We start from the raw sequence: 25,757 nt of genomic DNA, 5'->3' as shown, positions 1-25,757 counted from the left end.
TAAGCCCTAGTCCTCCTGTATACCCTTGATATTAATTGTGTTTTAGTAATGTTCCGGTTAGTCTTTATCACTGAGTGTTTGTTGATTTTTTTGTGTTTTTGTATATCTTTTCTATTTTTCTTTTGTGTAAATTCTTCAGGCTTATTTCTGTGCTTATCTGGGGCTTATATATCTTATGGTTGTTATGGTTTAATTAAGGTTGATAAAAAATTAAGTTTAGTTGCTAAAAAAACTCTACATTTTAACTTTTCTCCCCACACTTTTTGTTATTGTCACAATTTACAAATGATAATATTATTAAACATGTTTTTAGTTATACTTATATTTTTATTTTTCTTTATTTTTTGTCACCATTTATCTCCCTTATAATCTCTTCCACCTCCACCCCCTGCAAATATTTTGCCTTTAATATTTGAATTTAAAGTAAACCCACCATCATTACAGTAATACAGTATTTTACGTTATCAATGTGTTTACCTTTACCAATGAACTTCATATTTTCTTATGCTAGCATATTGCTATTTAGCATCTGTTTCAACCTGAAGAACTCCCTAGTGGTCATGAACTCTCACAGCTTTTGTTTATCTGGAAAGTGTTTATCTTTCCTTCATTTATGAAGAACAGTTTTTCTGGATATAGTAATCTTGATTAGCAGTTATTTTTCTTTCAACACTTTGAATTTATCATTTCACTGTCTTCTGGACTACAACATTTATGCTGAAAAATGTACTGATAGTCTTATGAGGATTATACATAACCAGTTGTTTTTCTCTTGTCATTTTCACAATTTTGGTTATAATGTGTCTCATGTGAATTGGGGGGGGGGTGTAGTGGAGTTTATCTTATTTGGTGACTTTTGGACTTTTGGGATTTGGATATCCATTTCCTTTGCATCTGTGAAGTTTTACCCATTATTTCTTTGAATGTGCTTTCTGGTCCTTTCTCTCTCTTCTCCTAATGAGAATTTCATTATGTGTATGTATTTCATAAGTACCTTAAGTTGTCTTCATTTTTTAAAATTCTTTTTCTTTTATTCCTCTGACTAAATTATTTCCAACAACTTGTCTGCAAATTTTACTGATCCTTTCCTGTGCTTGATCCAAGCTGATGTTGAAGCTCTCTAATGAATTTCTTAGTTCTGTTATTGCATTCTTTATGTCCCTATATCTGCTTGCTATTTTAAAAGCATTTTCTATCTTTTTGTTGAAATTCATACTTTGTTCATGCATTGTTCTCTTGATCTCAAAGAGCATCTATCTATACGATAGCCATTTTAAATTCTTTGTCAGGTAAATCACATAACTCTGTTTCATGAGCATCTGTTTATGGAGATTTATTCTTTTTCTCTTTGCCTGATTCTTCATTTTCTTTGACTCTTTGTGTTAGTGTCTATGCATTAGACAAAGCAGGAACCTCTCTGGGTCTTCATAGATGAGCCTCATATAGGGGATTACCCCCAGTCAGCCTGGTGAGAGATTCTGGGGCCTCTATTAATTCTTTTCCTCCCCATGGAGAAGCAGGCAGCAGAAGTTTAGTCAGGTTATTCTGTGGTGAGCCAGGAAGGTGAGCTATGGCATCTGCCAGCATAGTCTGTTATTCCCATTCTCCCCCAAACTGCTAGACATGATTCATGGACCTATCTAAGCTCTAAGACTAGCAGGGCAGAGGTCAGTTTTCTGGGGAACCCCCTCAAAGAAGTTGGTGTGCTCTGCACATGGCTCTACTCTTTCTCTCTCTAGGAAATTTGAAGGCTGAATTTCTTCACTTGCTCATTTTATGGCGAGCATGAGGTGGGGTCATGGTATCTGTAAGCCCAAGCTTCATTTTTTTGTCTTCATTTTCTCTTAGGCTGCTAGGCTGTGGTGACCCATCTAAGTTCCAAGACTAGCAGGATTGAGATCAATCCTCTAGGGAGGTCCTTCAGAGCAGTTGGAGCACTGGATAGACAAATAAGCCCTTTCCTTCCCCTGGGAGAACTGGGTGCCAGGAGATCTCTTTCTGACCACATGGCATTGCATCAGTGGAAGTGACTACAGGAAGAGGGTGACCTGAATCTCCTAATGGCTTCAATAAATTTTTTTTTTATGGTCACTTAGTTTCTAGATTTCTCATAAAAGAAATTTGCTCGTGAATTGTTGTTTAATTGGTATGTTTATGAGCAGAAGAATGGTCCAGGGCCTCCTACTCCCACACATTGCTGATGTCACATTCTGAGGTACTGAAGGCTAGGGCTTCAACATGTGAATGGGGGGAGAGCACAATTCAGCCTATAACAGCTGTCCATACTTCCAATAACATATAAATATGCTCCATTCTCATTTCCTAACTCTCTACAGGATCTGACCTGAAGAGTGTCCTCTGATCTTACCTTAAACCATGCTCCCCATAACTCTTTATAGTTCATAAAAATCAGACTTGTCCCTTAAACGTGCCAAGTTTATTCTTACCTTAGGGCCATTGTCCTATCTGTTACTTTTGATTGAAATTCTCTTCTGCTAGATCTCACCGTGGTTTTTGTCTTCTGATCATGCAGGACCTATGGTATTTACTTATTCAGTGTATTAATTTTTAATAATAATTATGGATATCATTTGAGAGCTTACTTTGCATGAGGCCCTATACTAAGTACTTATATGCTCTATTCTATAGAAACAGCATGCAGAGTGGTTGAAGATATATGTAGTTTGGAGCTAGACTGCCTGAGTTTACACCCAGACTTTATCACATACTTTGGGACCTTGGGAAAGTTATTTAACTGTTTGATGCCTCAATTTTCCTCCATCAGCAGCCATTTATTGTTATTCCAAGCAATCTCAAAACTACAGAAACGTTACAGGAAAGATATAAATAATTTTCATGTATCCTTGTTTGGAGACCTAATTCACTTTCATTTATTTGGCCAGTAACACCTTTCTTTAAAAATTTTTTTTTATTATTTATTTATTTGTTTGTTCATTTGTCTATTTTTAGAGAGAGGGGAAAGGAGAAAGAGAGGGAGAGAAACATCACTGTGTGGTTGCCTCTCATGTGCCCCCAACTGGGGACCTGACGTGCAACCTAGTCATGTGCCCTGATTGGAAATCGAACCAGCAACACTTAGTTCTCAGGCCAATGCTCACCAGTGACACCTTTTTATATAAGAGATCTGATTTAGGATGACGCATTTCACTAAGTTGCTATGTCTCTCTCCAGCTCTTTGAGCATGGAATAAGTCCCTAATTTTTTCTTAACATTCAGGACCTAATGTTTTAAGTGATTTAGGTTAGTTATTTTGTAGCCTGCCCTTAGTTATGTTTCTTAAGTGTTTCTTCCTGATTTGACCCAGGCCCAGGACTCAGTTTAAGTGTTACCTTCTTGAGAGTTTGATTTAATGTGAAATAGTTCTCTCAATTACTTGGTAGACAGGATCCTACCATTTTTCTTTGTTTGTTTTCTTATATATTTGTTGTTTGCTGTCTCTAGCTGGTGGACTATAAGGCCCATCAAAACAGCCTGGACTTTATTTTTCTTTTGCAGTGCTTCATTCTAGCACATATGGTGATTATAACCTGCCAGTCACTAAGAAAGACAGTAGCAATATAGTGGTGAACACAAACAGATGCTTTGTTATTATTTCAAAATGCACTAGATGGTGTATTCAGAAAATTTGCTATTTACTCATTCATTTCACAAATATTTATTGAACATATACTATATCCTGAGCTCTGGGGATATGGCAGCGAACAACTCAGAAAATGTTCCTGACCTCCTGAAGTTCACATCCCAGAAAGGAAGCAGATAATAAAACTAATAAATCAATATGTAATAGAGGGAGTAGAGAAGGTGAACCATCTCTCTAGCTCTACAGATAAAGAGGATTCCGGAGAGAGAAGAGGAAATGGGAAGGCCCTGAGTTGTGAAAACATTTGGCAACTCCAAGGACCAACAGGGGGTCCACTGTAGCTGGAGCAGCTCAAGTGAGGGAGTAAGTGGCAGGAAATGAGGTCAGTGAGGCAGCCAAGGGCCCATCTTGTGTGGCTTTGGATTTCGTTCTAATTGTGACGGGAACGCATTAGAGGGTACAAAGCCTGGGAGTGACATAATCTTTTACTGGACAGAGAATTGCTTTGTGAACTATTTCCTTCTGAGAAAGCTCCTTAGGGGATTGTCTAATAATCAGTGAGTCTCAAGAAACTTGACATTTCTGGCTATTTCTTATACATCAAGCACTGTACTGGTAGCTAGAAATCCTGGAATGTGTTCCCAGATTTGCACGTTCCTTTTTGAGGGCCTCGGCTGGGTCAGTCTTTTCTGGCTTAACAATATCTCTTCATGCTCATGTATTTAAGAAAGTCTGAAGAGTGAAGAGGAAAAAAAGCAGAGCACTTACGGGAATTCTCTGGCTCTCTGCAACCTCAAGCATGAATATGGTATAAATAAATTAGTATGCAGAAAGAGTTTGGATCCTTTCCATAAGAAAAATAAATCAGTAAGTTCTCCATTGGAGTATTTTCTGGCGGTTTAATAATTAGTGTAGGCAAAATTAGAGGTCAGCATGACTCTGTAAAGCAAAACAACCCTTTAGTTTTGTTTTACCCATTGCCACTTTCTTGACTCCAAAAGTAGCTTATTTAAAATTTTTTGACTTCCTCACACTGTTGGCCTGTGGAGGAAGCATTTTCTGAATCAATCAGCGTGTTAATAAGTTAGAAAATTACCGGGAAAGTCAGGGAAGGACAGTTTTATGGCTGAGTATACATGAAGAAAGGAACAAGAAGAGAATTCTAGGAGAAACGATGTATCCCATGCCCAGTTTTTGAAAAGATCCCATGTGGATATTTTATTTTTAAAGACATGTACTTTTGATATGGATTGAAATTGGGGTGATCTGTTCATATGGGATGACAGCGAAGAAGCTGTAGCCAGGCCCTCTTGTTTCAGAATTATGGTTTAGGTGTTAAGCCACAGGTTTTCTGGAATATTTCAGTTTCTTTTGCCTCCTCACATTAAGAGAGAACTAGGTCTTCCAAGTACTCAAGGAATTCTAAATAGTACTCTCTGTGGTTTAAAACATAATTCAAACCAGAGTCTGATTTCTTTTCTTTCTTCCCTGAGCTTATTTGAAATACATTGTATTGCTTCTTGTAAAGGTGTGAAATGAAAGTTTGGTATTTCCTGATCAATGGCATTTTACAGTGGCTCCCTGATATTTTATTTCCCCCTGGGAACCAGAATAACCATGCAATACATTCCCACTGTGTGAGGGTGAATAAACTTTTCTAATTTAGAACTAGTCACTTGTGAGATCCTAATTAACATGAGCTAAATGTGTCTATTTATTTCTGACCAGTCATGGGATAAGCCTGCAGTGAAATTCGTTGTAACATTTTGTTGACTGACTCCTTCAGTTTGAACCTCTGATAGAGCACTGCCCCACCCTATTCTATTTTTCCTTCTCTACTCCCCGTCTCACCCCACCCCCCTTTTTTTTTAATTCTATGTTGGTGGCCTCCAGTCACTTCCGTGCCTCTTAATTACTGTTACCTCAGAGCCTAACCATGCCTGGCAGCTAATGTGTACCTTGTGAACTGACAAAACAAAGGACTGATTCAGAAAGAACTCACAGAAAAGCAGGTTGACATTTAAACTTGAAACTCAGAAAGCAAACAACCAGGCAAACATTCGGCACAAAAATGTAGTATCCAATGATCCCGGGCTGGTGGTTACAAAGCTCTGTTCTGTATTCTTTATTCTCATGTTCAGTATTGTAGTCTGTATATGGGCACACATCCTAATTTATAGAGAAGGAAAATAAGATTGACTTCTGAGAAATCAGCTAGTAAAATCTATAGAAATAGACCAAGAGAGCTGTCATGTTGAAGTGAAGAATTTCAGAAATATCTAAAATGCAATTAAAATGGGGTCTTGGAAGTAGGACTGAATTGTAATTATAGACTGGTGAATAGATGCCTAGTCAATTTTCATGTCCCCTTATCTGGGGATAGGCTGTGAGCACAGAGGGGACATGGACTGAATAGAGTTCAGAAAAAGTAACCAGTAGGACAAATAATTTGGTGATGTGTCAGTGATATGCCACCACTGGGAGTGTTTTTTGGATTCCTGAGATCGTTCTAGACTCATCAGCCTGTTGAATCTTGGCAATGTATTCACTGACTCCTTTATTGAATTTAGCTCCCAAGAAACCATCTGTGTATGCTCTGGCTTCTGCACTGCTTTCTTACAGGGAGAGGATTTTCTGATCAGCCACTATCTTAGGCTGGATGGCTCAAAGGGTCCATTTCTCATGAAAAACTAAGGAATTGACATTCTGGTTTCTGTAAGATCACTTAAGGTGAATCAGTCCTAAGAAGCAGATCAATTCAGGAAGGGCTGACAAAGCTGAGTTTCAGGGGCTGCCAAGCCAAGGTCCTGACCCTGGACCACACCCAGAAGCTGGCCTCTTTCTCATCTTGCTGTAACTGCTACAAATATAAAAGGACTATGAACACTGCAGGGAAGCCTGATAGGAATTCACAGGCATGTTTAATCCATCGTGGTTAGCAACTGCATTTTAAATCATTGTAGCATTTGCCTCAATTTTTACTTGGAAACTCTTAATAATAGATTTTGATGATCTAAAGTCTACTTTCTCATACACATTTCCATATTTTTCTTTATGTGGCTCATACTATTAACTTCATGTCTAGCTGCAAATGATGAACATTTTAGGATAAACATAATCTATTAAAGAGAAAGAATATTGGAAATCCATTCTTCATAGAAACTGTATTGCTACTTCATGACAATTCAAAGCCACGCTTTCTTTTTGAGCTAGAATTAATACTGCAACTAGATATTGTTGTTTCAATATAACATCCTGCAAAAGAGGAGAGGGATCATTCTCATACCAGATGCTTCCTATTCCAGTGGGAATATGCAAAAGGTTTTTATGAGCCAGGCTCCATAAGCACACAGGGTAGAAAGCATGGACCATATAGTCACATGAAAGCATAAAAAGAACATTGGTCTTGGGAATGTTGGAATTGAACTGGAAGACAAGAACCAAGGCTCTGCCCTCTGTAAAAACGGTTATAAAACCTGTAACTGAGCAACCTCAACTTTCCAAAAATAAGAAAAATGGTTTTTCAAAATGAAAAATGCTAAAGAGTACCAGAACTTTCTCTTCACTTTAATTGTTTAGAATGCATGACCTCATGACCTAAGAACAGTCATAAGAAAGAGAAACTTCAGCATCATTTTTTTTTTTTTTTTTTGCTGCTGCTACCATCCTTCGAGAAAATAAATGGAATATTCACAGTGCCTTAAAAAAAAAACAAACCCATTTTGGTGACAGTAGTAAAGGGAGAATATATAAAATAAAAGACAATATAATCTTTTCTCTAAAAAGATTTTTTTAAGTACCTACTCCACTGACAAATATATTCAGTAATTAGATTTTGGGAACAAAATCTTCCTTCTTATAGTTTTGTTTCTGAAATTTAGTTACCTAATATATTTGTGTATGTGTACTCATGCCCTTTCCTCTGCTCTGAGCTCAATATGACTGCCTCTTGGAGAGTTTTCATGATTAATCAGATTTGAACCCTCATCATGTTTGACCCTGTGCGTTCACTATGAGTGATAATAATTAATGTGATGGAAGCATTAGGAAAATTTTATCTAAATTTATTCAAACTTCCCTTCTGCTCTTTCCTTCAGTTGTTATTTTTTGTGATATCCCACTCTCTACTGCTTCTCCTTTCCAGCCTGGTCTCTCCCTGGTTCTAAGATTTATTACTGACACTCTCCAACCCCTCCATGCTCCAACATCTACTGTTAAATATCTGTTCTGAAACAATTTCTCAAGATAAGTTAATAGCAGACCTATAACCTTAGTATGTAATTCAAGAAATAGTTGATGCAAATGGACAGAATACTGATCTGATCATTATAAGGCCTCATTTCTAGAAAGGGCTCTGACAATAAACAGTTTTGTAACCTTGGGCTATTCAACATCTCTGAACTTCTTTTCTCAATTACAAAATATGAGGGTTTGTCTAGGTTAGTGTTTCAATAAGTAAGTACTGTAACACTGGTCCAAGGATAAGTCTTTCAAAATATGTTCTAGGGCCATATTGTTTTGGGAATTGCTAAGTACTTTGCCACCTTCTTAAACATTAGCAAGTTAAGGTTCTGACAAGTCCTGAATTAAGAAACTTCTTCTTTACTTGATAATATACTTTTTTTTTTTAAGGGGGAGGGATAATATGTTGGTAGTTTCCTAGAACTCTATTAAGGAATCCCTAGTAGAATATTCTGAGAATCTTGGCTGCAAGTACATTATCTCCAATGCCAGCTGCTCTGGGTATAGAGATACATAGATCAGGATCTTGGTCTTTCAGGCATAAAAGATCAAATAGGACAGAGAAAAAAAATTAGTGTTATAAAGGATAGCCATGTTAGATTAAAGTTTTTTTCAAATTATAGTGGGCGTGACTATTGAGAAGCAAGTAGCACTCCTCAGAGGAGGGGCAGTAGACGAGGAAAGGGAAGGTTCCACAGGTGAAGTTCCATTTGAGCTGAACACTGATGGGAGTTTACAATAATTCACCAAGTAGAGAAGGTGTGAAAGGATACTCCAAGCAGTACTTCCTTCCTCTGATCAGTTATGTCTGGTAAAATTTCTCCTTCACCACCAACTCAATTTCTGGATTCCTGGTCTTTGAGAAATAATTTTATGATTATGGAGCCAAGGAGTGGAGGCTGCCTAGAGAGAAAGGAGCAGGAAAAAGTGCTGGGAGATGAGTAGTGATTAGCTTGCCATGTGCTTCAAGTGTCACTCTTAAGGAGTCTGAAATTTATCCAGTAGGTAACAGGAAAGCATCCTTAGCTTGGTTTTTAATCGGGGGAATTACATGATGAATAAGTATTTTACTAAGAGAATTATGGAAAGAAAAAGAGAAAATTCTAGAGTACTGGGAGAAAAGTTCTAGAGTGGTAGGGAAAAGAGGAGGGGCAAGGAACTGATAGAGATACTAATAAGGATACTATTGAAATGGTGCACATAAGAAATGAAAAAGGACAGAATAATGACAGTGGTAAAAGAATGTGGTGGAGGAAACAAATTTGAAGTAAATTTTGAAGATCAACAGATCGTGTGAAGTTATTGGATATGAGACAAGAAAGAAGAAGAAATGCAAAATGACTATGGTATTTAGCTTGGACAAATGTGTCTTATCAAACTTACTGGGGTAGGAATTTAGAGGCATGAACTGTTTCATATAAACTTTGAATTGAACTGGGGAGTCTATTACATAGAGCACTTTTCCTGTAAAAACATATCCATTGATTTTTGTGTTTCAAAGTTCAATAATGATTTAAACTAAAGAGTATATATATATATATATATATATATATATATATATATATATAGTTTTGTTTTGTTTTTAAGGAGATTCAGCATCTACAAAAAAATCTATTCCAAACTGAAATTTGGTAGGTACTCAATATATGCTTGTCAACAAAACAGTATTTTAATCTATATATTTCTTTTGATAAATAATCATTTTTAGGACCGTAAGTCCATTTGGTTTTTCATTCAGTCAAAAATTCTTTTTTTTTTAGCCATGGCTAATCCTATATATACCGATATCTCAGGAGAAATTTCAAAATGATTTTCATTTTCTAGGAGGAAAGAGCACAGAACCTAAACAATTTTACTGATTTAAATATTAAACAATTATTTTTTGAATTAGTTCTAAATTTTGCCATAACACTAAATATTGTTGCTGTTAAAACATTAAAAACATATTATGTTTATAGTCAAGGAGTGGAATTGTTTCAAAAGCATCTTTGTATGTCAGTAAAAATTAGAAAAATATTCTTTTAACTATTCAAACTTTTTAGAACTTCCTGCTTGTTTATTGTATAGAGCTAAACAAAGATTTTAAAGAATTACTTTTTTCCAAAACTCTTTTGAAGTACAGGGTTCTTTTATTTCGAGGAAAAAAACAACAATCTCCTTTTGAGAGGCAGGATGTGGAGACCAGCATGACCCAAAATGTTTACACAAAAGCAGTCCACACCTCCTAATTAGGTCAGAGAATTTTGCTTTTACCTGCAACAGCTGTCTTCTATTAGTACTAGAAACAAACTGTACAATCTATGGTCATTGAACTATGACCACCTATTTTTTTTTTCCAATTCTTTTTGTCCAAGAGACCAGGAATCCAGAAATTGAGTTGGTGGTGAAGGAGAGGCTTTGCTAGACAACTGATCAGAGAGGAAGGACGTACGAGAAGTGACCAGAATAACCGGGCTTATCTTCTGGAGGGTGGGCCCTTTGAAGTACAGGCTTCCCCTGCTAAGTGAACGGTCTAGGAACCCATCTGTATCAGTGTACCAGCTGGCGTTGTTGTGAGAGGCTGTGTTCAGCTTCAGTGAATTTTTAAAAAATAATCTTTCAATGCATGTGCCCATTTTGTGATGAGTGATTTATGAGCGAACCTGTCCACACTGCATTGAGTATTCAGCACCCTTTGACCAAAAACAGCATGACCCTTGTGTTCCACCCTCCCTATTCACCCACTCTCACCCTGAGTGACTCTTTATTTCCCCAGATGAAGAAAGTCCTCAAAGGGCAACATTTTGCCAATGTGGAAGAGGTGAAACAAAAATTGGCAGAAGCACTAAAAGGCATCAAAATTGATGAATTCAAAAACTTTTTTGAACAGTGGAAAAAATGCCTTGATATGTGTATTGTATTAAATGGAGAGTACTTTGTAGGTGACTGAAGTTTAAACATGTCTGAATAGAAACAATTTTTTATAAACAAATTCTGGTTCTCTTTGGGTTCCCCTTCATATAGTATTTGCCTTAAAAACAAACTGAACTATCGAAATGGCTATATGTTATAAAATGAACACAATAAAGGTAGTCAGAGAGTGACTCCTGATATTTTTTTTCCCTCTTACATCATAAACAATTAAAGATAAAACCTGAATGGTCTTATGATAGGCAGGGCAGCCTTTCCCTCCCCCACTTCCCCCAACTGCTCTGCATTTAAGGCAGCTCCAAGAAATTCTTTTGAAATAAGTTCAGAAGCTTTGGAAGGCAGGTACATGTAATGGTTGTTAACCACTGTTCTGGGGTTAATGATAAAAGGTTGCTATGTCTAAGCCTTCTGATTTGGCAGATTTCTAAATGCATTTTAGTTCATCTGAACGAAATTTTGCATTCTTGAGAAAATGGAGGTCAAAACTGAGTTGAGAAACAATGTCCCTTTATCTCAGAGGAAAACAATCTTATTTCCTTCCCTACAGTTGAAACAGAGGGCAGGCAAGACAGGTTGTGGTTTCTGAAATCTAACAACCTAGTATCGCTGTGCCATTCTCTCCTGGGTTCAATGCTACTCCCTTAACTTAATATCTGTTTACTTTAGAGGAGGCAGTTTTTGAGAAAGGATCATAAATATACTGGCCCTGTGCCCCAGAAGCCATGAGAAGCAAAAGAACATACTCGCCTGGAGATAGCCCTTGAGATATTTGAATGTTTGGGTTAATTTTTTATCCACTTTAATAACTAGATCCCCTCCTCCCCCTACTTCTTTGCTTTCTATTTCTGCTCTGAAGCCGTGGGCACAGAAATCTCTCCAGGCAAATTACTCCAGAGCATATCGCAGGACAATCCTATAACGAACAGTTAAATTCACAGCATCTGGATTCCTGATCCTTTTCCGACATGGCAGGTGTGAATAGCTGTATAAAATATTCTATGTTTATCTTCAACTTCTTGTTCTGGGTAAGTGTTTTTCTTTTAATTATCAATTTTAGGCAAGAAAGAGAATCTTGATATTAATATCATAAATGAGAACAGACTCTGCACTGGAGAAATAGGAGGAGGAAGAAAATGTATTTTCCATTTACTTGTTTGGATTTGTTTGTTTTTTCTTTGGTTGTTTCGGTAATTGAAAAGGGGCCAGTGACTTGAAAAGCGTGCCTCAGGATCTGTGAGGACAAACGTTTTATAAATGTTTTGATATTGTTCAAAACAATCACAGAGAAAAAAATACCCCTTAATTAAAGGACAATTATTCTTAGTTTTATATCGTGCAGTCCTTCCTAGAGTTAGGACCCCGTGAGAAAATTCTGATCTGATTCCATCTGGATGGAGCCCGAGCCCCTGAGTCCTAATGTTTACATCTGGGTTTGAAACAGGTGGATGGTGGGGTGTCAGAAGATAAAGACCTGAGAAGAGGATTATTTTCAGAGACCCAGAGAAGAAACAATGGGTCATAAAGAACTTGAGAGGGAAACAATAGAAGTATTTTAATCGTGAAAAGATTAAACTAAGCCACACTGGGTTTGTATCAACAACTTAAAGTTAGAGTTTCGATCTGTCATCATCCCACCTTTTAATCAACAGGTTCTGTGTGTTAACAAGTTCTTATAGTTCTCTTAAAAGTCTGTTAACATAAGACATAGCAAATAAATTGATAAATGGAACCTGACATTGGAAAATGGAAAAATAAGATACAGAAATGCAATAAGGTTAAGGGCAGGCAGTGATGTTGGAAAACTGACATTATTATTTTTAGTATATGTGGTTCAATTTTAGATTGTTCAAAAGAAAAAAATCATTTTGTATATTGATTTAAAACTGACTTATTCAGTATAAGCAGGAAAGAGTTGTGGTTTTGTTTTTTACTTGGTTACCTCTAGTATCTAGTATTTAGGTGCCTCTGGTGTCTAAATGTTAATAAACTTCTGTTCTATTAAAATAATGATGTACCTAATTAAACAAAATTATGAGAATACAGTCTTATTGTATAGAATGACTTTCTATTCAGTGTCCAGTAGCCCTAATGGACACAGATGATATGTGGGTGAAATGAGTATATAAATAGATAAAATAAATTAGAGAAGGTTTCTCCTTTGTATTTACTCTTTTCCCTAGAAAAATGGACCACTTTTGCAAATATTGAACGAAACTCTTGAATATACGCCCATTTTTAAAAGTCCTGATAAATTTCTTCCCTCGAGTATTTAAAATTGGTTCAACATTGAGAACAGAATATAAACAAAGAAATGCCTGTGTACTTTGGTTGGTTTTGTTTTTAGCTTTTTATTCTGGAGAACCCGAAACATTAACAAAATAGGACTGGATAATCAACTCCGTCATCTGGCCCCAATGGCCATGAAGCCACGGCCAGTCCTTCCCTGTTCGTACTTTCACCCACCTTCCCCGCCCCATATTATTTTGAAGCAAATCTAGGCTATAGTATTTCATCTGTCAATATTTTAGTGAGTATCTCTAAAAGATAAATAATTATTTAAAAAAAATGTAACCACATTGTGATTATCACACTAAAAACTTATTAAGAATTTCTTAATGGATTATGAAGTACAGTGTTCAAATTTCACATTGCCTCGTAAATATTCCCGTTTAAACCAGAATCCAAATAAGGCCTGCATGTTGTGCCCGCACATCGATGTATCTTTTATGTTAATGTTCATCTTTAGGCTATCCCTCCCTCTTTAGCTCTTCTTTTTCCTCCTGCCATTTTATGTACTGGTATGTGTTGTCTCGTCACAATTTTCACAACTTGTATTTGGCTATTTTCATACCCATGGTATGATTTAACATGTTCCCCCAGCTTCTGTATTTTCTCTAATTTAGTAGTCACATCTGGTAGCTTGAAATGATTCAGCTTATTCCTTTTGGCTGAGACAACTGCTTTATAAGTGACACTGTGTTCTTTCATCAGGAGGCACGTAATATTCTGACTGTCACATTTTATGATGTTAGTAGCCATTGATGCTGAAGAACCTAAATCCTTCATACCTTAAGAATTTCAAATTAGTAATACTCCATTTCTATTACTTCTTTCCTTTATTTATTGGCTGTACTATTATCAATAAGGAGAAATTTATCACTTACTGATTGGTTGCCAGTGGTACCCACTTTTTATTTTAAAAGACAGCACAAATGTTTCTTACTCTTTACCTAACAGATTTCAAAATTATGAATTATCTTTTTGGTATCATACAACAGTGATAAGCAAGTATTTCTTTAAGTATCCTATGAAATAATAAATTTAGATGCCATCAGAGTTCTCATTCTCATTGATGTGCAGTTTATTCCACCTTTGGCCAGTGGGAGCATATTCAGATTGGCTCCTGAGTTCTTTTGACATGATTCTAAAAACTTTGATAACTTCCTCACTATCTGGTATGACAAGATGTTTCAGGGTCACTTCCCTATTTCCTGCTCCAGCCCTGATTCAGCTATTTCTCCAAGAAGTCCTAATACCCTCTAGAAAAAAACAAAACAAAAAACTGTAACAATTGTCTTTTTATGAAACAGATTATATATGGCCCACTTAAACAAACCAAAGTATTAATATGCTAATAAATGCATAGCTCCTATTTTAATAACATGTCCCAGAATACCCAAACCAGTAGTAATCCTTATGAAATTATAAAACAGTTAAAATACAACATACAAAGTGAATATATTAGAGGTCAGTGTTTCATTAAGTAGGTTTCCAGGAATTTGGAATAGATCTGAAATTTAAACCACAATGATAAGTCTAAGAAAGAGGTATGTTGTAGGTTCAGGATTATTTGAGGTTAGAGTTCAAAGATAGTTGTAGATATCTGTGTCATGCTGTTTCTTGACATTGTTATTGCTTTCCTGGGAAGCTCTGATTATTTTATGGTTACATTATTTATTTGTTTTTCTGTTAATAAAGGCATGGTCTGATATTTCTAACTTCCCTGGGCTAAAGGCCTTGCTCTTATCATTAGCATAGTGGCGGGATCTACAATCTCTATGCGAGCATCTTGAAATGGAGTGTTTGGGTGAGGGCAACAGTTGTAAAGCCCAATGATAGCTTCTCAGCCAATAGGCAACACCTTTTCATTCAAAATCTAGACAGCAGGTGCAGTCTCTGAGGTTAGGGAGCCACTCCTCTTTCTAGTCTTTCCTCTAACCACAACCCAGAGTTCTCAGAATTTTACAATCCTTCATAGGAAATTAGCAATTTGTCACATGTCTAGTGTTCACTTAAGCAAAATTTTAACAGCCCCACTGATGTGGTTTTCTTGTAGATATCCATGCCCTTACATTTTTAAATGCATCCTTTCTGGTGTAACTTGCAAAACTAAGCCTTTGCAAAGTAGGGCCAGATGTTGAAATATCTGTAAGATATGCATGTGGTCATTTAAGTTAAACATATCAGTTTCTTTTGTGAGAGAACTTGAGATATGCCACATAAATATGTAGTGATTTCCATTTGTTAGAATTAGTAATTGAAGAAAAACATGTGAAAGTGAATATCACTTCTAATCATTCATGCTAGAGGTTGATGCAAGTTAGAGTGAATTGGAGATGCTGTAGATAATAAGTAAGGTATGGGTATAAACCTATTTCTCTGAGTTTTGTGTCAAAACAAATGAACTGCCCACATTTTCTTATGCTCCTCTCAGATAAGTCAGGCTTAGGAGTACGGTAGTTGCTTGGGGTGTCTTAGGAGTCTGGGGAAGCAGGAAACACAGGGCCCTCAGCCCGTGGATGCAGTGGAACAACTGCCAGAGGTGGAGAGCTATGGAGAGGCCAACTCTCCATGAAGAAAAGTGGAGCAAAGAAATGGCAGCAATGGCAAATGAGGTGAGGTGAGGAGGAGGAGCCAAGGTGCAAAGCCAAATGTATCAGCAAGTGAAAGAAGCCAATGCATGAGGCAGTATGAAGAGAGCAGAAGGAAGTCAGAATTTGGAGAGTGTCCAGAAACCAGTATTTTGATGTTCATCATTGTATTTTATGTGGTGCCTGGGTTTCTAGATTAGATGTTCTGAGAGCAATTACAAGAGTTGATGCAGAACAGACATAACTGGGAGATAGAGCTACATTAAAAAATAAGGTTCAGTTATATTTCATTCTGTCGACTGATGAAATCCCTTAAGATAAAGATTTGACTATGGCAGCAACGTGTAAACTTGGTAAATACAGCAGTTGCTTGCCCCTATGCAATCAGCATGGAAGTGTAACAGTGACAAAAGGCTCTGGAGCCTGGTGGTTGAGAGCTCAGGCTGAACCTCAGCTCCTTCAACACTAGGTGTGTGACTTTGGGGATTAGTTAATCTATTTCTGACATTGTGTTCCTCATCTATAAAACTGGGGGTAGTAGTGGTATCTACTCCATGGGGTTGTCATGAAGAATATGTGCCTTAACCCACATAAAGAACTCAGAATAGCACTAAATAAATATTTAAGAAACAGATATGTCAGTCAACATTGTGTAAGCATTTTTATTAGACAAAAGTATAAAACCACTGTGCCCCATGTGGTTTTATAACCAGTGATGAATAAATTCCAATGTTGCATTTTGAAACAGAGGGGGAAATAAGATGTCAAGAGTTATAAAGCAGAAATTCTTCTACCATAAATCAAGGGAATGGAAAGAACGTGTATTTGGTAAACAGGCAGAGAGATACAAAGCCTGGATTCACTCCGTATTGCCTTGTGGCCTGGAACATGTTCCTTGACTTTTCTGTGCCCCAGTCTCTACAGTTGTAAAATGAGGATGATAATTTTACCTGGCAGGATTAATTGTGAAGATGCACTGGGATACTTTAGGAAAGTCTGTAGGCAAGTATCTACATACAATAATAGTCAGTTAATGCTATTTTCCTCAAGTCCAACCATCATGCTGCTTTTTAATTTAGAAGTATTGGAATCTGGTGTGATAGTATTTTATACATTATGGGCTTTAGAAACTTAAGTATAATTTTAGCCCTACTCTGATCCTCCTCTGGCCTCATGGGGCAAGAAATCTGTGGAAAATATGCTCATTTTAAACCCAGCCTCCACTTTGAATACCTGGGACCACAATTTCCCTGCCCAAATGGCCCCAACCCTGTTTCCAGTGTCTGCACAAGCCCTTCTCCAGGGGGTGATCAGGAAGAAGCTATTTGCCAGGAATGAGAACAGGCTGTAAACAGATCTGGCTTGCAGGCTGAGGTATCCATACCCATTCCATTACATGCCTCAGACTTCAAGACACAACCAGACATGAGGAATGGAGGCCCAAGCTCACTGTCCCCATGCCACCCCCTCTGGACTCTGAGAATTCTAAATCAAACTTGTCTTCAGGTCATTAAGTAGGTACATTTGTAAGGTAGGAAGATAGAACAAATTATGTATATGTCTATCACCTTGAGTTATAAGTTCTCAATATAGAGACCTATGGTCTGTGGTTTGTGATATTTATTTTTGCTCCAGGCCCAGCAGATGTATATACAGGTCTTTATGATGTATATACAACTTTATGGCAGTTGTACTTTGAAACAAAGTGATAAAAACATACCTGAATGCACATTTTATCATTCAGAAACATTAGGATGCCAATCAAATGCTGAACATTTGTCTCTGTTTCCATATTTTGAAGTTATGTGAATTTTAGTGATTTTATATTTCAGTGCAGGAAAGATAACTTAAGGCATGCTCACCCAGGCCCTATCTGTGTCAGAAGAAAATGTGGTTGATTTCTTTCCCTTAAATTTAGAGATATTTAAAATTAGAATTTGCAGTAGTTAGAGTAGGTGCTTGGCTTATTTAATAGGTACTACACAGGGCACTACACTGTGGTCTTAACATGAATTGATGCAATAAATATCATTCATTGTGGGAGATAGAGAAACCACAATAGCAGAGCCTGTTAAGAATTGTTTCATATACTCCACTGGTCTAGAGCAAAGATTTTCTACCTGTGTGCTGCAGCAGGCACACTGGTGTGCCACAAGAAATTTTAAAACATGCAATACCTGACTATTTAGTCAGAGGAACTGATCTGTTTCCCCTTAGATTGTCAAATAAAAAATGACATCAGCCAACACAACAATAGTTGTTTGGTATAAATGAATCAAAATTGTACCAATTTCTTTTTGTTAGATTGGCAAAAGAAATTTTTTTGGTGTGCCGTAGAACTTTAGTAATTTGTTTACGTGTGCCATGAGATGAGAAGATTAAAAAATCACTGGTTTAGAGCATCAGAAAATCCGATATTGTGTGAAGGCTGGGGGGCCATCCTGTAAATCAGAGCCACCTTTGGCCATGCCTGTAGAGAAAATGCACAGCAACCTCCCTCTAACAGATCTGAGAACTGCCATAACCATGTTGTAGAAGATAAGGCAAACTAATAAGCAATCAGAATAGGTCTCATTAAAGCATGAATGAGGGAGAAACCGGCAGAAATCCTAATAAAAAAGACTGTTGAACTAGTGAAAAGGAATGTCACCCTGAAGCCTTAGAGGACAAGCACATAACCCCAGAAAGAAACTTTCCAGCATCCTGAAAAAAGAATCAGGGAATTGGCATCCACAATGCAATGCCAGAAAATACACCCCCATGGAAGGGTAGCTGAAGGTTATAAGAGAAGTTGAAGTTAACTGGAAGACCGTAGGATGAGATGAAAGTGGAAATAGATAAAATAAAGAAGTACTTCAAGTAAACCAGAAACACAAAGATAGAATTAAAATCCACTCTAGAAATCACATTACGTGGAGACAGTAATACAAAATCCCAAATTGAGAAGCTCTGCCAGAGGAAAATATAAAAGAGATAAATGATATGAAGGAAGTAATAATATAAAAAATTCTCATGAGCAATAATTTCACAGGCTATATCATCGCAATGCAATTAAACTAGACTTTTGAGTAAATGTTTAATAAAAGAGAATATTTGAAAATTAACAACAGCAGTACTGTCCCAAAATGTTAGGGGTTATCATAAAAATAAACCTTGTAGTTATCCAAATTACGCATTTGGATATTTTCTTACTCATTTGTAACATCTCAGGAGAAGCTTAGGAAGGTTTCCCCTAAGTTTGTCTAAAAAGTGTCTATATAGCTCGCAGTACATTCTTCCTCCTAGCATAGAACTATGTGCTTCCTTCCAGTTTTGACACTCTTCAAAAACACTTCGATAAACATGCAAATCTGAAGATAGAATTGAAGGGGAGGGAGTAGGGATGCCTGAAGGACACATAATCTGAAAAGATGACAAATCAGCCTGTTCTATGTCATCTGTGTCCCAGATGATGCTTCCCATTTTCTTTCTGCCTGGCCTTAGTCTGTGTGGACAGCCATAATGAAATGGCATAAAGTTGGTATGTTAAACCACAGAAATATATTTTCTCATAGTTCTGGAGGCTGGAAGTCCAAGATCAAGGTGCTTGCTAATTTGGTGTCTGGTGAGAATGCTCTTCCTGGCTTATAAATGGCTGCCTCTTGTGTCTTTACATGGCTTCTCTTCCCTGTGTGTGTACAAAGAAAAAGAGATTCTCTCTCTCTCTTTCTCTTTCTCCCTCTTGTTGTAAGGACACCAATCATATGGGATTAAGACTTTTCCCTTATGATCTCATTTAACTTTAATTACCTCCTAAAAGGCCCACCTCAAAATAGTCACATTGTGAGTTAGGGTTTCAACATCCCAATTTAGGGGGAATATAATTTAGTCCATAGCATGGTCATAAACAAGCATCAAAATTACCTCATTTCTTAGCATGCTGGCTCAGACCAAGAGCATCCTAATTCCATAAATAGAAAAATGTCCCATGAGAGCTGAGTGACAGCCACAATGACTCACTGGGGTGGGGTGGGTGGGGGTGGGAGCAGACCTAGTCAGTTCTGCAGTGTCCACTGTGGGCTGACCTGGGGGCTCAATGTATCAACCCATTTCCTTTTGCAAACTTATCAACAGAAAGAAGGACAGAGCTTGACATTTTTTCTTAATTTATACTCCCAATTATTTAAAACCATGTAAAAATGTCGGGGAACAAACCCATAAATACAAACTGGAATAAAATTGGTTAGTATCAATCATGACTTTAGAATGATTTTCTTGACAGAAAACCAATTTACTTTTAAAGTCATTTAACAAATTTATGAATGATTTAATATCTCTGGTTTTTACATATGAATTTCTTCAATAAGATGAGGATGATATATTTTAAACATATTTTTCTTTTGTTTTTACCATAAACTTTGAATAAGGGAGGGAAATGATAGTTTGGCCAACTTCAAAATCCCTAAGAACATTGATCTAATTGTGAAGATTGATGTTAGGCAAAATATTCTCGGCTTCTGAAATAATTGAATATTCTTTCTTTTTCTTTTTAAAAAGCTTTTAATTTGTTAGAGCAGTTTTAGGTTCACAGAAGAATTGAAAGGAAGGTACAGAGATTTACCATCCTTGCTCCCCATATATGCATAGCTTCTTCCCATTATCAGTATCACTCTCAACAGTGGTTCACCAACATTGATGCATCATAATTGCCCAAAGACCATAGTTTACATTAGGGCTCACTCTTGGTGTTGTACATCCTATGGGTTTGGAGAAATGTATAATGACATTGACATGTATCCATCATTATAGTATTTAGTGATCCCTGATCTTTTTACTGACTTCATAGTTTTGTCTTTTCCAGAATGTCACATAGTTGGAATCATACAGTAGGAAGCATTTGCAGATTGGCTTCTTTCACTTAGTGATAAGCATTTAAGTTTCCTCCACATTTTTTCATGGTTTGATAGTTCACTTATTTTTAGCGCCAAATAATATTCCATTGTCTGGATGTACCACAGTTTATTTACCCATTCACCTACTGAAGGGCATCTTGGTGCCTTCCATAATTTAGCAGTTATGAATGAAGCTGCTATAAATATCCCTGGGCAGGTTTTTGTGTGGATGTAAGTTTTCAACTCCTTTGAGTAAATACCAAAGAGCATTATATATCACTGGATCATGTGGTAAGAGTATATATAGTTTGTGAGAAACCGCCAATGTCTCCCAAAGTGGCTGCACCATTTTGCATCCTCCTAGCAATGAATGAGAGTTCCTATTGCTCCACATCCTTATCAGCATTTGGGGTTGTCAGTCAGTGTTCCAGATTTTGGCCATTCTGATAGGTGTGTAGTGCCATCTTATTGTTGTTTTGATACCTTTCTTTTAAATATTAATGTTACTGATAAGTTTCAGTGGCTGAGAAGAGTAAAAATTATCATTTGAGGGGAAAATATGGTTGGTTTAATAAGATTTCTGAAAAATGTGATGTCTAAATACATTGAAAAAGTGAACTAAAAAGTTCCATATAAACAAAAACAAAAAGTAAGGGTTTAAACAATATTACACTCCTAGTCTGTAAGAGTTCTTAAAGTTTTCTCAATAGTTTCATCAATAAATATCAGATACGGATGGTAATTATAATATCTATTTAGAGAACTAATACTATTTTCAGTGAAAGCCAAAAGACAGAACAACAATTAAGATAATCAATGTAGATCTTCCTGTGAAAGAAGAAAAAGAAAGAAAATATCAGTGAACAAATCAAATAACAAATCAAATCCAGTTGCTGTAGTATTACTAAAAATCACATAGTCTCATTATCATTTGACATAAATTCTTTCAGACTTATTTATTAACAAAAAACTGGGAAAATGAGTATTTTAATCTTCATCTGAAAATGAAATTAGAATTAGTCGAAAAGGAGGGTTTTTAGGCTCTAAAGCTGTTTTTCCAATGATTTGTATTTGATAGTGTGTGCATGTGTGTGCCTGTAAGATAATTAAATTATACAGGTTATTTGGTGATTTCATAGAGAGCTTTGGTTTTCCATTGCCTTCCTTGTATTTTGTAGGAAGAGTAGAAGCATGTAGTGGAGGCAGGATTGGATGAGAAGTGGTGCTGAATTTTCATGATATGACTATTATGTGTCAAGGTTCTAGTTTCTTTATCTGAATGAAGGGTTTAAATCTAGATGATTTTTGAGATCTTTTAGGGAACACAGATTTTTCTGGTTATTCAGCTCCTCATGGCACTCTCTGTTCCTTAACAAAGCGCTTGACTCTACTTCCGTGGCCAACTTAATGAGAAGCCATTAAAAATGAAACTGCTGTTTGGGGAGTCCACACATATTGGCTCAACTGTGCTTAAAAGCAATGACACTGTGAGGTCACCAGGCTTTAGAGGACTCTGGCACCATAAGGCCAGAATATTCTAGAAAGTCCTCCACGGCCTGCTGTGTTTGGTATGTTACCAAACTTGTTCTCAACATCTCTATCTAATAATAGATTTTGATTTCTTTTTTTAGGCCACAATATATATATCTTAAAAAAAAAAAAAAAGAAACCCTAATAGACAAGAGTTTTCCTTATACGAAAGTAAAATGTGTTTCACATTTTATGTGTTGGCCTTGGTCCAAATTAAATAATCTGGTAAAGTCATTAAAGGAATTTAAGACTTTAAGTACTGTTCCTCATTGTTCCTCTTCTCTGCGTAAGCTTTACTACCTAAAAGCTTATTTTAAAAGTTTATTTAGGTTCAAAAAGTGCTATGAATGTTTGTTGCTTAACTATAAATTTTATCAAATGTTCTACTTTTCTCTGTCTTTCCCAGCTTTTTGCTTCATGGATCTTGAATTAGTCAGTTATTCTCTTTCTTTTGGTCTAAGAGCTTCTCAGAGACAAAAACAGGGGCCTAATAAGGATATTTTGTCTTTAAACTGTTTTGACTTATCTTTTGTAAGTTAAAATCTAGCAGTAACACCAAGTTGAATTGCAACATGGAAAACCATCTTTCCCCTCCCTCATAATGGAGATGATTTCTTGTCCTAGACCTATGAATGGACTGTCAATGGGAAACAGACTCTTCTTTTCAAATTTAGCAATTGCACTGGACCATTTTAGCAGCTACCTGCACGTAAATATGCCTCATTTATGTCTTTAGGTTGTAATGGCATACTTAATGATAGATCGTTTTCACCAGAATGCTAGGGGTATGTGGAATTAGAGTTGCAGTTTATCTTAGTTGTACTCTAATATATATATATTTTCTTTTCCTACAGCTATGTGGTATCTTCATCCTCGCAATGGCAATTTGGGTACGAGTAAGCAAAGATGGTCAAGAGGTAAATAAATAAATATTGTACAAGCTTCTGCGACCCCAAAGTAGTTTATTTTTCTTATAATGATCAAAGTAATGACAATACTAAAAAACATTTCTATAGCATTTTCCTTAACTGCTTCCTAAGATTATTTGCATTGGTATGTAATTTTATAATTTAATTCAATTTAATTAATCAAGAGTATTCACTATATGCCTGGCACTGTGTTGGGCATGCATCAATCCTTCTGAAGAATGGAGAAGGTGTTATTCCAAACACAGGAAGATCGCAACAAAAGTGGAGGTGGGAAGGGGCCAAACTGAAAACTTGCCTCTTTTGTTATTTGCTTAAGACCAGCCTGGAGTGCTGCTGGAGGCCACAGGTCACCTTTCCCCCCACCAAGAACAATTTTTGTAGTATAAGGTATTGACAATAATTTGGCTGACCCCAAGGTGGAGCAGTGGTCCAAAAGGAAAGAAGGTGAAAAGTTCTCTTGGAGAAGATTTAGAATCTGTGTTTTAAAGGCAACAACGTACGTAGGTAGTTGGTAGTAATCAGTGGCAACTGGCAACAGAGTAACCCCTTATAACAACAGTAAGAGGCCAGTGACACTGGTGTAACTCAGCAGTTGGCTGGGGATGTCCAGCTTCTTGCTCTCTAAATAGGATTATAGGATTAGCATGACCCACTTCCCAACACCACACACCTTCTGTGTCCTGTGGCAAAGCTCTTACCACGATTTCCACAGGTCCGGAGGACGTTTATCTCATACCGTTGCTTCTGGCTCCAGTCTTTGGATTCCACATGTGTTGTTCCCATTTCACACCACAGTGTTGCAAATGTGGAAGGAGTGTGCGGGGGTGGGGACAAGGGTGAAGGTGTGGGAGGGTTGTTCTGTTAGTTTTACCCAGCATCATCCCTGGCACCATTTCCTGGTTCTCCTGCTTCCGTTCTCTCTGCCTCTTTTTCAGGGACACTCCACTTCAAATTATTTTTCTTACTGCATGCGGGGCAGTTCTCTTGCTCTTTGTTGTCTAGGCTCCTGCCACTACCCGGGATCACATTATCTACTGCTAGGGCCTTCCTGAAGTATTTTCCCAAAAAGTTTTTCTGAAAGGAATACTGATTCTTATTTGATCATAACTAAGTTATTATTGCCTGCAATTAAGGTAATGCAATTTTTTAAAATTAATTTTTATTTAAAAAATTTTCAATTGCAGTTGACATTTAATATTATATTAGTTTCAGGTGTATGGCATAGTGGGTTGACATTTATGTAACTTATGAAGTGGTCCCCCAATAAGTCTAGTACTGCATACATACTTATTACAATATTATTAATTATATTCCCTGTGCTGTACAGGTAACACATTATCTATTAAAACTTATTATACTGTGGTGCAGCTAAATGCCTTTTGACATAGCCTAGCTGAAAGAAAGATTAAAAGAAAATGAACACCTGTCCTGAATAGGTGGTTTTTCCCTCCCTCCCTCCCTTTCTCCTTCCCTCCCTCGCTCTTTTACTTTTATTTCTTTTCTTTTAAAATAATGCTTTCTTCCATTCAGAACCCAGAGAATCACAATGGAAATTAGCTGCTTCCTCATTCTGTGTCTCACCGTGTTGAGGGACAGGTGTGGCAACTAGTTGGCAACATCTTAGTCCATGGGGATTTTATTTATTGTTTTAAGCTAATGTGACTTCCTAATGGCTTTGGGCTTTGGGATTTGAGCCCATTAATGGTATTTGAATCTCTGTTGTCTAGAAACTGATGCCTAACTTTGGGAGTCAAATTAAACACAGAGATTAACAGCCACCTATTTTGAGGGTGTTTTGGCTTTTTAAAAATATGTGTACAGCCTTTATTTTATTATTTTATTTTATGTTATGTTATGTTATTTTTTCTAGTTAATACGGGAACATTTTCTTTTCCTTCAGTACTTCTGGTAAACAAGTTTGGTGTTTAGTCTATTAAGAAATATCCATGTTGAAGGTATTAAAGGAGAACTGTTGTCCTGGAGAGGGTGTTACTCCGCATCTGGGGATGAGAATAAATTAATGGAGCTAGACAGCATCTTTAGCCACATTTTACCTCGTGTACTCTGTCAGTCCCTAACTATTGTCAGTGTCTACCAGGACAACCTTAACCAGCTTGACTTATGTGAAACTGGCTTGATTTATATTTATCTGAAGCCAGTGACAGAATCCAGACTGTGCAAAAAGCTGAATTTTACTAGTGGAAAACAGTGGTAGCCATTTTGGAAGGGGAAACATGAGCATAAAGACAGAACAAAGCGACGTCAGGGAGGTCTTTTAGCTTATTTCCTTGTACTAAAGTGTCTCCTAGGGATGCTTTGTTCTCCTTCAGGATAAACTCAGCATCGTGAGGCAAAGCATCTGGGTAGCCATTCTTGTACCAGGAGATCCCTTAGAATCCAGGGGACCCTGAGCCGCCTTCTTTTAGGTTCAGCCATTCCTCTTTACAAATCCTCCCCTTGTCCCAAGACACACTCAGACACTGTTCATCCAAGACAGCTTTTAGCATTCTGTTGCCCCTCTCCTGTAACAAATACTAGATCTCAGATTTCCACTTCTTTTCTGAATAAGAAAAGCCACTTGTTGGGCTGGACTTAGAACAGAGCGCCTCAGAGACCCAACACACTGCTTTCTGACCAGTCTTTGGCTGTGGGCCGTCTGCTCAGATCAGATAGAAGTGCTTCATTAGCCTGCTGACTAAGTGCTGGCCACGTCACCCAGGTCTCTCTTGTAGGTACTTGCCCTATTGTTTCTCTGGGCTGTCTAAGCAAAGTTCTTTTTTCCCCCTTCTTTTATTGATTCTAG

At 37.0% G+C, this 25,757-nt stretch overlaps 1 protein-coding gene across 1 annotated transcript in view; it reads left to right on the top strand.

Annotated features, from left to right (window-relative positions):
* The window catches only part of TSPAN8 (tetraspanin 8), a 52,908-nt gene that overhangs the window by 12,989 nt on the left and 14,162 nt on the right, over window positions 1–25,757 (top strand). The window contains exons 2-3 of the mRNA XM_090273621.1: window positions 11,610–11,778; window positions 22,880–22,942. Of these exons, the coding sequence (XP_090129747.1) occupies window positions 11,719–11,778; window positions 22,880–22,942 (123 nt within the window). The 5' untranslated portion in view covers window positions 11,610–11,718. The remainder of the gene's footprint in view (window positions 1–11,609; window positions 11,779–22,879; window positions 22,943–25,757) is intronic.

Source organism: Furipterus horrens, unplaced genomic scaffold (assembly GCF_987537825.1).
Source record: "Furipterus horrens unplaced genomic scaffold, mFurHor1.1.pri manual_scaffold_4, whole genome shotgun sequence".
NCBI classification, from domain to species: domain Eukaryota; kingdom Metazoa; phylum Chordata; class Mammalia; order Chiroptera; family Furipteridae; genus Furipterus; species Furipterus horrens.
Note: the sequence above shows the minus strand (reverse complement) of the source record. Positions and strands in the feature narration are given on the sequence as shown.